Here is a 12,378-nt window from a genome sequence, read left to right as displayed (position 1 = left end):
TGGGCCTGAGCCCCGGAGACCCAAGTTCTGAGCTGCATTCCATAGGTTCTGTCTCCTATTGCTCCTGGGGATCCCGCCTTGGCTGGCTGCTCAGGCAGGGTTAGGGCACTGGTCAAACCCTCCCAGCTGCACAGGGAGAGGAGAACCATCAGAGAGCCCGGTGCGCTGGAAACCTGAACTTCATTAAAAGGTGCGGCAGAGGCCCTGGGCCCTCTGTCTTATCCTTGCCCCGTGTGAGGAGTAGGGGTCCAGCTGCAGTCCCCTCCCTGCCCTGGAGGTCAGTGGGGACAATGTGAGGCCGGGACCCAGGAGAGCACCAGACTATAGGTGAGACATTCCCCAGCCCCTCAGCACTTCCTGCTCAGGAGCAGATGCATTGGTCTTACCATTCACCTAGAGCCTTGCCACTTACCTGTGCTTCAACCACCACCTGGGTGACACAAGATAGCAGTGCCAGGCTTAGGTTTCACGTCTTCTCTCGGGGTCAAGAGACACAGGCAATGGAATCTTGAACCTCAGTCATTTTGGGTGGGTGGGGGGTACCCCAGTGATGCTCAGGGGTTACTCCTCTATCTGCATTCAGGAATCACTCCCGGTGGTGCTCAAGGGACCATATGAGATGATGGGGATTTAATCTGGGTCAGCCATGAGTAAGGCAAGTGCCCTACCCGCTGCACTATCTCTCTGGCCTGAACCTCAATCATTTTTTTACCTCCCTGACTCTCCATCCTTTCACTGGGAAACATGGGATGGGGTGGACAGAGTGACTGTCTCATAGGGTCTAGCAAAGATCAGTGGACTCACCTGTCAAACAGTTCGGCATGAGTACAGCAATTTGATCAATGAACCAAAGTCATTTGGTTTTTGTTGATTGGTTTACACCTGGCTTTGTGCTCAGAGGTTAATCCTGGTGGGGCTTGAGTACTACTTGGGGTGCCAAGGATTGAGAAGTGGACAGTTGTATACAAGGCAAGAGCCTTAACCCCTACACTATCTTTCCAACTCACAATGTGGGTTCATAACCCAAGGAGATTCAGAAACTATCCTGTGTTGGCCACCCCCCGCAAACCAAACCTAGGGCCTCAAGGCTGCATCTTGTTTGGTTTCGTAAGACATTCGGGAGTGGAGTGGAGGACTGAGTGTCCCAGGGCAGAGCAGCCGGGTAGACTAGAACGAGGCCATCAGAATTATCTGGTGAGGGAGTTGGGGACCTTAGGCCAAGGGTGACTCGACTTCTGCCCCAGATTGTGCTCCCCAGAGAAAATCAAGCCTGAGCATTAGGCTAGAGGGTGTGTGCTTGTGTATGGTGGGGGAAATTGGAGATGGTTGAGGCTCTGCTTGTCCTCGGGGCCAATCTGCCCCAGAGCCACCGTGCTCCCTCATGGCATCATAAATGCACTGAGTCTGTTTGCCTTTGGAAGGCTGTGGTGAGAGCCTACGCTGGTGCAGATGGCAAAGGAGTACAGCAGATCTGGCCCACCGAGTGAGGCCAGCCCAGGCCCTCACTCCCGAGCTGCCCCCCACCGACCCTCATGTCCCCACACCCTTCAGGACCTCCCCTCCAGGAGCTCCTGGCACCAAGTTTCTGAGCAGACAGGTGTCTGCTGTGAGTCCAGCAGAAGCTTCAGGGCTGGGTAGAGGCAAATCCTTAGCATTTTAAAATTTTATTATGACTGTGTGTGCTTAAATATAGATATTTATAGCTCTATGTCCCGCCCTGGCCCCACCTGGCCTCTAGTTCTTGCCCCTGCCTTTTTGCCTGGAGGACGTGTAGGGGAGCACCGTCTGCGTGCTCTTGTCTGACACAGTCTGGGTGCTGCTATTCCGGGTCACCCGACGGGGATGCTCGGGGGCCGAGGTGGCGCCCGTGCGGTGGCCAGTCACTGGAGAGCGCCTGGGCTTGTAGGGCACCGCTGAGACCTTGAGGGTGCCAGCACGGTCCTCCTGGTGGGGAGGCTCTGGGGACAGGCCGGCCTCCTCCTCCTCCGCCTCACCAGCGTCGCCATCTGCCTCCTCATCGTCACAGCACAGAGCATGGTAGAGCACTTTGTCGCTGAAGCGCACCCTCTCCCGTGTGCCCGGGGTCCGCTGGGGCAGCTGGTCCTTGGGAGGGCCAGCACCGAAGGCCTCCTCGCTGGAGGAGTCAGGGGTCTCCACGCGTGGCCCATTGGGCACGGGTAGGCCCCCGTTCATGAGGCGGTAGTCGGGCCCCGTGCCTGGCCGCGCAGACTCGGGGCCATCCACGGAGTCTGAGGGCGTGGAGACATCCAGGAAGGAGCAAAACTCCCAGCTGTCCGAGAGGATATCAGCCGTCACGAAGTCCAGGGGCGCCAGGTCGAAGGGGCCACCCACGCCTGCCTTGTCGCTACTGGACGTGCTGCTGACTGTGGCTGTGGTCCAGTCGTCTGGCTCGAGCTCGAAGTCAAAGTCAGAGGTTAGCTTGTCGATCTGGGTCACCACCTGGGGAGGGGCGGTGAGAGGAGTGAGGGGCCAGAAGGGACCTGGCATGGCCAAAGGGGTCTGCATGCTGCCTTACAGGGTTCCCTCTGCTAAGGGCCCTGCAGGAGTACTTGGGCCTGGAGGTGCAAGTTCATTTGCATTGCAGAGGAAGCAGCAGGGGCCAGCATGGGCAAGGTTACTTCCTGTCCATCCACACACCCCACCCACCCACATGCCCCTCTCCCCCGGACCCAGTAAGTGTCTGGGGGGCAGTAACACCAGGACTGCCCCCCAAACACTGACTGGGTCCTCCTGTGATGGAAGCAGGCATTCAAAAAGGGCAGCAGCACCCAGCCCTCGGAAAGATGATAAGAGTGACCGAAAGGAAGATGGCTGGGCTCTCTCAAGTGTTCCGGTCTAGCCCTGGGGTTAGTCAGCGAGCTTTCCACCACCATCACGAGCTGCCTCCTTCCTCCCCTTCTCTGGCCCTGGCTTGCCAGAAGGGAAGGCAACAGCCTATTGGGTGCAGTGAAGCCCTCAGGGAGGCCCCCCTTACCTCCCCTGAGGTCTAGGGAACAACTGGCTTGCCGCAGAGCTGGGGAGTGATACCTTCTGCCAGACCCATTCTCAAGTCTGCCTGTGCACCTCTGCTCTGTGCACGGCCCGGCCCGCGAGAAAGGCCACATGAGCGGGACCCACGAACAGAGAGGAGAGGGAGTTTCACCTCCCCCTCCAGCCAGAGGTCAGGCTTCTCCCATGCATGACCCAGGGCCCAGAGCTGCAGGTCATGGGGCTGAGATCCCCCTGCAGCATTGCACAGCCTTTGGGGGTGGGGTGGGGGCTGCTGCTGTGATTCTGGGCAGGCCATGGGGACCAGCCCCGGAGCTGGAGGCCAACTGGAGGTGCACGAACCTCCTCCGAGCCTCTAACTCAGCCAGTCCCATGGGGCTCAGGGAGGGGTTTCTCTCCCACACTTCCTGGGGTGGCTGCTGCACTGTCCCCAGACCCTGATGCCAAAGAGCTACTGTGGCTGCTGCCACAGGACTGGGACACAGGGAGAGGAAACTGCATCTGACACCGTGAGCCCAGAGGCCAGGCCAGGCCCAGAAGCTGGACTACAGATGCCCCACGAGGAAGATCAGGGTGCGGAGAGTACGGACCTTAAGACCTTCAGACCGGGCCTCACACTTACCAGCTCTTGCCTATACGCTCACAAGCCCCCACTAACAGCCCCTCCCCTCCTCAGCAGAACCCCTCTGCTTCCGGCCTTACTGCCAGTCTCACGGGGACAGCTTGACAAGGTCTTCTTCTCCTCCAGGTGGATGATGCTCCTCTCCTGACCCAGGGGACAGGGATTGGACAAACATGCACGTGCATTTTCAAATGACAGAGTCAAGTGTAACCAAGCACCCTGGAGCCACCTCAGGGCCACAACCCTGGTGGTTTTGTGGTGCTCTATGACCTTAGTCAACTCACTCAACTTCTCTGGGCTCAAGTTTCTTCCCCGCAAGGAGAATTATTCTAGTGGAATGGGCTCAATGGGGCTATTGTGGCGCCTTTGGGACTTAAGGTGGAACAAGCACGTGGGGCACTATAGACCACAAAGGTCCACTACTGCAGAGCACGTGGCCAGGTTTGTGGCCAGGCCCCTGGCACCAGAACCGAGAGCTGAAGAAATGACATGCCGGTGGGGACATTTTCCAATCCCACTGGCAAGATAACAAGTCACGCTGGGTTTCCATGGGCTCAGCACATGTGTGGCACCCATGTCCCTCAAAAGTATGGCAGAAGAAGAGAAGCAGAGTGATTCCAACAGTCAAATAGGAGGCCGAGAGGAGCCAGGACACTAGTGGATACGGGTCACGCTGACTTCAGTGACAAGAATCAGAAAGGGAAGTGATGTGCCATGGGCCCTGGACTGCCTGCACGGCTGAGACCAGTCCACAATCCCAGGTGCCTCTTTTCCCGTGAAGGTGGGGAGGGAAGGGATGGGGCAGACCCCAGGGCACCTGCCTCCCTGCTTTTGAAACTTCAAAATCTGTGATTTCTCTCTGAGGTTTAACAACCTTTTTGTCAACGTGTAACTTGGGACTGTCTTGGAGTGCAGGGACATAATTATACACACAGAGGGAGAGAGGGAGAGGGAAGGGAGAAAGGGAACTGTAAAACACAAAATCACAGAATCTGAAGCTTGATGTCAGAAAGGACTTGAGACCCTGCTGAGTCCCCTCTTATGTGCTTGCTGATGGGGAAACTGAGGCCCAGAGATGGGAAGGAGTGCAACTGACACCACAAGTGAGGAGTCCTGGCACTTGAAAACAGATTGACCAGCTCAAGCAGAGCAAGAGGCAGGGCAGGGCTGAGGGATGTGGGTAAGCCTGATGAGGGTCCCAGGTCCTGTCCTGGTCACGGCCAGCCCTCCCCCATTCTCGCCTAAACAACTGAACCCACCGAGACTCGGGAGCCCCCGCTCCCTAAGCTTCAGAGACTCCCCAATGCAATCCCATCCTCTGTCTGGCCTCTGTCTCAAGCCTGCAGCACCACCCCCTCCCGCCAGGCCCCCCAGTCTCACCCCAGGTCCAGACCCTGCACATTCTCGTCTCTGGGCCTCCCCGCCTTCCCAGTGGCCCATCCGGGGCTGAGGGCAGGGGTTCCCGCAAAGCCTCTGAGCCATAGAACTGCTTCCCTTTCCTCATACTGACACTTGTCGTCCCACTAGACTGGTCCTGCCCCGTCTGGGCAGAGGACACAGCCCCGCTCTAGCCTCTGGGCGCAGGGACAGATGGAGATAGCAGACTTCTCTGCAGACTCCAGGGTGCTGGAACCCCCAGCTTTGCTGCCTGCCACCCCCCCTCCAGTCCTGGGGCAAACCCCGCTCTCAAAATGCACAGCCCGCTCCCTTAGATCCTGCACCCAAGACTGAGCTGGGGGCCCCAGAACCTGCATCTACCTCCCTTACCTGTCTCTGGCCCCTTCACCTCTCCAGACAAGTCATTCCCTTCCTCCCTCCCTCACTCCCGGCGCCCCGAGCAGCTGCTTACATAACTGGGGATTCTGCATTATTTATGGCCACTGATTATTTTTTAATTCTATGATTACGTTATTTATTGCCTTCCTGGGGGGCTGTGAGGTTGGGGGCGGGCAGGAGTGGACTGTGATTCATGACTCTCATCCTGCAGTTTGGCCTAATTGGCCACAGAGCTTGGTGAGTCCACCCAGAGGAGGAGGGTGAGGCGGGAAAGGGCACCGGGGGTGGGAGGTGGCCGAGGCTGGGGAGGAAGAATCTGCCCGGTTCTTGCTGAGCTGCAGGTGATGGCGCTGACCCACTTCGGCATGGCTCCACGCTCCCCAGGCTCCCCTGCCTCCTGGCCCCGGCACATCCTCTCCTGTCCGCACGGCTCTGCGCTGTCCGCGCCACCTGCCCACGGGAAGGGAAGCACCCTCATGCCCACTCCCCAGGAAATCCGTGTGACAGATCCTCCAGAGGTGCCCCAGATTGTGGAAGGGTTGCGCCCACCACTCCACCCTCCTGGGGTGGGGCCAAGGGGGCAAGTGCACCCTAGGTAGTGCCCTGTCCCAAGAGGCTGAGGACAGGGGGACACAAGTAGGAGTATTCTTGAGCCTCAGTGTGAGTGAGCAACCTGCTGAGGAGGGAATCCCGGGGCGGGGGTCTGAGCCCCTGCAGAGGCGTCTGGGGGTGGCAAGGAAAGGGCCCTCACTCTGGCCTGGGGGCTCTGGTGAGGGGAGAGGGAGCTTCGGGGGCAGATCTCCCACCCAGAGATTCCTGGAGAGTGTGACAAGCCCTGCATTCTAGATCCGCTCCAGCTTTGAGCTTTATCCGAGCCCCCCCAGGCTCCCTGCAGCCCAGCCACACGGGGGGCCCAGCCATCCCGAGCTCGCCTGCCTGCTTCCTCCATGGACCCCCTGCTCTGGCCAGTCCCTCGGTCCCCAGAGCCCCCCAGATCTGACCATGCCCTCACCCAGCTGAGTCACAGTTCATCCTAGCGGAAACCCTTGTCCCTTCCCCATCTCTGCCGCTCTCTGCTCTGTCCCTGCCAGGAGTGGGGACAAAACTGACTGCAGCTCCAAACTCCATGACCAGGGTTGAGACCGGAAGGTCTCCAAAGAACCGGGCTGAGGGGGACATGCGCTGAGGCCAGTAGGTATTTCACGACAGCCCAGTGGATGCCCACCTGCCCCTCTACTAAACTGCTCTGCATGACCACCCTGGGGCTGGGCACTAGGTAGGTGGGGGGGAGGGTGTGTGCTGCCCTTTGCAGCTGGGAAGAGCAGCACAGAGAAGTCAGGTGACTTCACTAAGGTCACACAGCAGAACTGCGCCATGCTCGTAGCACCCAGGTTTCGCAGCATCTCCATATTACAAGGCACAGAGTGTTGAGGGGCACTCAGAGAGCCTGTGGGCACTGGTCTGGCAATCCTGGAGTATCGGGGCCCGGGAGACGAGGGCTGATGAATCATCACATCCTTCTGCAGCACTTTCACCCTTATACCCTCGGCCTCCCTTGCTTCCATTAACCCCTTCCCCACTACAGGGTGGGACTTGCACACAGCCACCTGCAGTGGGGCAGAGCCGGGGTCCTCTCTTGGGGTTTGGGGGTGTTCCTGCAGGAGAAACGCAGCATAGTCTAGGGGCCAGTGTGTGTGATCCCTCTCTCCACCGGAGCCTGTGGAGTCCTTTCACCCTCCCTCCCACCCTGGTTCTTTGTTTTTGGGCCACGCCTAGTGGTAATCAGGGGTTACTCCTGGCCCTGCACTCAGGGATCACACCTGTAGGTGCTTGGGGGACCCTATAGGATGCAGGGGATCGAACCCAGGTTGGCCGTGTGCAAAGCAAACTCTACTCTGGCTCCCCCTACAAGTTCCTTTTAAGGGCACTCTGGAGCACCTCTTAGCAGCACGCCTGCTTCATTGGCGAGCAGACTGAGGCACAGGCTCTCAGCTTTCTGCTTGAGGGCACGAGGGTTGGCGGCAGGGGCTGCAGTTGGGAAAGAGAGGGCAGAAAGGGGCACCACTGTGTTCCTCTCTGCCGCCTTCACTCTTCTGTAAATAGCTTAAGCCTTCCCCTGCCCCCCTGCCCTGCGGGCACCTGCCTTCACATCTGGGTACTCTGCTTCCTCCAAAGGGACCCCAGTGGGTGCTGCTTGGGGAGTGGGGTGCGACGAGGGGGTTGGGGCTGGGCAATGTCCTAGAAGAAGGCTGCACAGAGCCACACACAAAGAGAACCTAGCACCTGGCTTCCCCACTCTCTCCAGGAAGCTGGAGCCAGGTGTCAGGGCTTCTCCGACCCACTGCCCCAGACTAGACCCTACAATCGCTACTTCGTTCTAGGCAAACCCCATGCCATGTGCCAACTCTCCTGCCTGGCCTCCTGGAGCCTCTCCTGCCTGCTCTGACACTCTGCCCATCACCCCAGGTCCAGACCCTGCTGGGCTGGGGAGTGGGGGAGCCGGGAGGCCTGCCCCCCTCCCAGCTGGGTGCCATTGGCAGCGGGCAGGTGGCACCATACGGGGTAGACTCTGGTTGCCGTAGCAACCTGCCAAAGTCTCCGGTGGAGGCACATGGAGTGTGTGGGGTGGGACTCAGTTTTCTCTGTCCTGGCTCAGACCTCAGGCAGCAGAGCCTGCGAGCCCCTGAGAACAGAGGCGAGGGGCTGTTTGGGGTACGGGAAGGGGAGTGGAGGTGCTGAGAAGCGGGAGGAGGAGAGGGATTTCGGTAAGATCTGCAGAGAAGCCAGATGCCTTTGATCATGCCAAAATGCAGAGGTCACTTACGTGTGGCCCACCAGGAATTGAGATTCAGGCTGAGTTCTGTACCTGGTAGGCGGAATATCTGGACAAGCCTGTCTGTCTGTCTGTATCTGTCTGTCTATCCTGGGGTTTGGTTTCTTTAGCAGTAAGCTGACAGGGCTGGACTGGATTGCCTTGGGAATGCTTCCTAGCTCTGAAAGGAGAAGTGGTGGGTGAGGGGCCAGGGCCCACGACCCAGAAGATGCTCCCCTGGGAGCTGGTTCTGGACTGGAGCAGTGCGGACTCCAGACTTAAGAGAGGTCTTAGCTCTTTCCAGCAAGGCAAAGTGCCGGCCTCTGGCCCAGCTGAGCCTATAGGGAGTTCCTCTGGGCCTGAACCGCAGCAAATTTGAAATAAGGTGGGAGGGGCATGTGCGAGGAAGGAGCAGGACTCACTTCCCTAGGAGCTGGGTGGCCAGGGTTATCAGGGCTGCTCTGGGCATCTGGCCTTGGACCTCCAAACTGCATCCTCCGAAGAAGTCTGGCCCAGATCCTGGCCCAGTAGGAGCACCACCACCACAGTGCCATCAGGACCCCCCTTGAGAACACAGCTCGCGCCAGAGACCATGCTCCTTGGCGCTCAGGAAGGAGCCGCTCTCTGCAATGGGCGCTCCCATCATTCCCTGCCGCAGGCGCGGAAGAGCTGGAGCCCATCACTCGGGCTCAACCACCTCCCTGCGGTCCCAGCAGGGGCCCTGCCGACAAGAAGCTGAAATGTGCCTCTGGCCTACCTGGCTGGTGTAACTGCACCCAGAGGACAAATTCAGGCCAGCGGCTCAGAACCACCGGTCATGCACTGTGGGCTCCAACACAGCCCTAGGGGCAGGACTGGGGTATGCGTCCACGGGAAACCTGGAGAGCTGCAGAGACACTCACCCGAGGGTCTGCAGGTGACTTTCCAGCCTCGCAACCCAACACAAAGCATAAGAAGGGGGTGGGGTGCACTGTCACATGCCTGCAGGTGACTTCAGCCCTGGCCCCTGCACACAGGGACACTGACCCTCAGCCTCGGGCCCATGCCCATTCTCGCCTCAGGGCTGTGAGAATACAGATGGCTTCAGCTCTTCCAGGAACTGGGGTTTCTGTGTAGCTGCAGAATCTCTGTGGAGTGATCTGACAGGGGCAACTACTTCCCAGGAGTCACGCCCCCCTCTCCTGGGGCTTGGAGAGATCAGATCTAATTCCAGGAGGTGGGACTGGGATCAGAGGTCAGACAGGTCCCCTGGGGGCTCCGGGTTTGCTTCCAGGGACAGAGGCCACAGTGGGATTCAGTCCTACTACCCTTGCTGGCAGCTCTGAGTGCTAATGCCACCCCAGGCACCAACCCCACGAGGCCTGCTGGCTCTGCAGTCCTGGGACAGGGGCTCAGGTCTCTGGCCATGCAGACTTGGTTGGGGACAGGAGAGCAGGAAGAAGGGGTCCCATCCCAGCACGCATCTCTACCAGCACTAGGGTGTGGAGGTGAGTCCAGGAGCCACACCCGGTCCAGGAAGCTGGTGCTGGGGCCCCCTGGCCCCTCACTCACCTCCCGGAGCTCCTTGGCCACCTCCTTGAGCTCCCGCAGAATGCCCTCGAGCTGCCCGATGACCATCTTCATGCGCTGCCGGATCCGCTCCCGTTCGCTGCCGCCGCCGCCACCACTGCTGGGGTCGTTACTGGGCTGCCCGAGGTCCGGGGTGCCCCGAATGTTCATCATTTACCACGTGGCCGCAGGCCTGCCCATACTGGCTCCCGCCGGGCACTTGCTGTGTCTGCCTCCACGGAGCCCCCCTCAGCTGGGCAGCGCTCCACATCTTAACGGCCCCCCAGCCCACCCTGGCCCTGGGTGGTCCTCACCCAGCCCCTCGTCCTGGGCCACCCCGCCTCCTCTGCCACTGGGTGGGCGGTGAGACACCCAGAGGAAGACTGAGTCTGGCAGAAGGGGGTCAAGGAGAGGACACGGCGGGCAGGGGGAGGGGCATCCAGGGCTCAAAGTGCCCTGGGGTGCGACCCTGGTCACCCAGGGGCAGGGGAGGTCTACGGGGGAAGAGACGCCCTTGGGGAGGGGCGCGGGAGGCAGCCAGCCCCTCACAACTCCTGGGCAGTTGCCAAGGCAGAGGTCCCAGGCTGCATCTGACACCTGCGAGTGAGGGGTGGCCAGGGTCTTCCAGCTGTGCGGGAGCTCGGGCTCTGGCGGCTCAGGGCAGGGCGCGGGACTGGCGGAGGGCAGCCCCCTGCAGAGAGAGCCAAGAACCTGGCGTCAGGCCTCGTCGGCTGCAGCAGCACAGGCAGCCCGCGCTGCCGCCTCTCCTGGCCCGCACCCTTCCGTGCGGGAGGTTTATGGATCGTTTCTTTGCGGCGAGGGCTGGTGGGGCAGAGGGTCCGCCAGTCCCTCCTATAGAGTAAAGGGGAAGCCCCCCTGCTTTAGAGACTCAAGTGCTCGGCCGCGATGGGGCATCCTGCCCGCTTCTCCCCAACCTCCTTCCTCCCGGCAGGCACCCCCGAGGCCTCCCGGGGCCTCCGGCCTCCCTCAGCGGGGCGTTCCCAGTGGACGCCCCCTGGCCCAGCCCCGACTGATAGCAGAAGCCCCGCTCCGCTCCCGGACCGGACCGGACTCACCGAGGCTGGGGGACACCGGCCTTCCTTCCGAGACGCGTCGGGGTGGGGGGGGGCAAGCCCCAAGACGATGTTGGGGGGCCCCCAAGGCTCCCTAGGGCGGGCTTCTCTCTCTGGACCCATCGGCCACTGGCCTGGGGGAGGTTCTCAGAGCCGCCACGGGGGACATCTGGGCGGTGGGAGGGGGCGGGGCCTCCGCGCTCCCCAGAAAGGGGCCGGAAAAAGCACCCCCAAGCCCCGCCAGGCCTCCGGGTGGGGAAGGAGCGAGGGTCTGGCGGGCTCGGGGCTCCCAGGCCACAGGTGATCGGGGCTCAGGGCGACTGGGGCGACGCCGGGCCAGTCCCAGCGCGAGAGCCAAAGTCGCAGGGCTGGGAGGGCGCCGGGACCCCCCGAGTCCACGCCCGGCACCCACCGGGCCGGGCCCCGTCAGGGATGGGCTCTGTCCAGTCCGACTCGGCCGTCTCTGCCGAGCGCTGCCCTGCTCGGCCCGGGGCGAGCCGGCCCCTCCGGGCGCCCGGGACGCGCTCGAGCCGCGACCCACAACGTCCGCGCTCCGGCTCCCGCGGCGTCCGGAGCGGCCGCGCGGCTCGGCTCAGCCCGGCCCCGCGCGGGGCGCGCTCGGGGCGCGCTCGGGGAGATCGGGCGGCCGCGGGGCCCGGGGGAGGGGCGGCGGTGGCCGCCGGGACCCGGCGAGCGCGAGGCCGGGGGCTGGGAGCGGCGGCCCCGGCACGGCGGCGGGAGCGCGAGGACGCGGCGAGCGAGGGGCCGCGCGGGCAGCGGCACGCGCGCCGGGCCGGCCGGGGAGCTCCGGGCTCGCAGCCCCCGCGCTCCGCCCGCCGCCGGCCTCGCCGCCCCTCGCGGGGTGCCGGGGCGCCGCCGCTGGGGCCCTCAGGCAGCGGGTCGGGGCTGGGCCTCGCTCGCCGCCCTGCCCGGCCGGGCTCCGCGGGCCTGGGCCGCTCCGCGCGCGCCCCGCCGCCCCGCGCCCCGCCGCCCCCGGCCCGCCCCGCCGCCCGGCGCCCGACTGGCCGCCCGGGCGGCCGCTGCCTTGCTCCAAGGCCGCCCGGCGCGCTCGGCTCCGCTCGCCTCGGCGCTGGCGGCGGAGGGGCCGGCCCGGCGCGCCGGGGGGGAGCTTTTAAAGCGACACACACGCCGCCCCGCGTCCCGCGCCCCGCGCTAGCCGGGGGGTCTCGCTCCCCGGGGCGTGGGGACCCGTCCCGCGCGGACGTGACACGAGGCGCCGCGGTTCGGACCCGATTCCGGACGGGCGGCGAGCTGGGGCCTTTGCTCAGTTCCTCCCCAGCTTTTCCAGACCTTTTCCCAGGGTCCCCTCCCCCCACTGCGGGGCGCCCCAGCCTTCCCCTTCTGCTAAGTTTCTCGCGCCCACACCCTCCCCGAGCCTCGGACCCTACCTCCGACGCCCACAGACTCCCCCTGTAATCAGATCCGCTCGGAAAATACGACTACCTTGATGGAGCGCCAAGCCAGGCTCTGAGTCGGCGGGTGGGGTGCGGGGGCTCCGCAGACGACAGGTACTCGGC

General features: G+C 62.6%; 1 protein-coding gene across 1 annotated transcript; it reads right to left on the bottom strand.

The window, feature by feature from the left end:
- Nucleotides 1-1,648: 1,648 nt before the first annotated feature.
- Nucleotides 1,649-11,464, bottom strand: INSYN1 (inhibitory synaptic factor 1). The gene is made up of 3 exons (XM_055132504.1): nt 10,844-11,464; nt 9,771-10,458; nt 1,649-2,460 (listed from the first exon to the last, which is right to left on the bottom strand). Exons 2-3 carry the CDS (start codon nt 9,939-9,941, stop codon nt 1,735-1,737), a joined length of 897 nt encoding a protein of 298 aa, XP_054988479.1. The 5' UTR covers nt 9,942-10,458; nt 10,844-11,464; the 3' UTR covers nt 1,649-1,734.
- Between the last annotated feature and the right edge of the window lie 914 nt (nt 11,465-12,378).

This window comes from Sorex araneus, chromosome 3 (assembly GCF_027595985.1).
Source record: "Sorex araneus isolate mSorAra2 chromosome 3, mSorAra2.pri, whole genome shotgun sequence".
Lineage (NCBI taxonomy): Eukaryota > Metazoa > Chordata > Mammalia > Eulipotyphla > Soricidae > Sorex > Sorex araneus.
This window is presented reverse-complemented; position numbering and strand designations above follow the sequence as displayed.

Excerpts from the sequence above, each read along its gene's own strand:
- INSYN1 (XM_055132504.1), bottom strand. The coding sequence starts at position 9,941 with ATGATGAACATTCGGGGCACCCCGGACCTCGGGCAGCCCAGTAACGAC. Across the intron at positions 2,461-9,770 it reads TGGCCAAGGAGCTCCGGGAG|GTGGTGACCCAGATCGACAA; the intron begins GTGAGTGAGGGG and ends GCCCCTCCCCAG.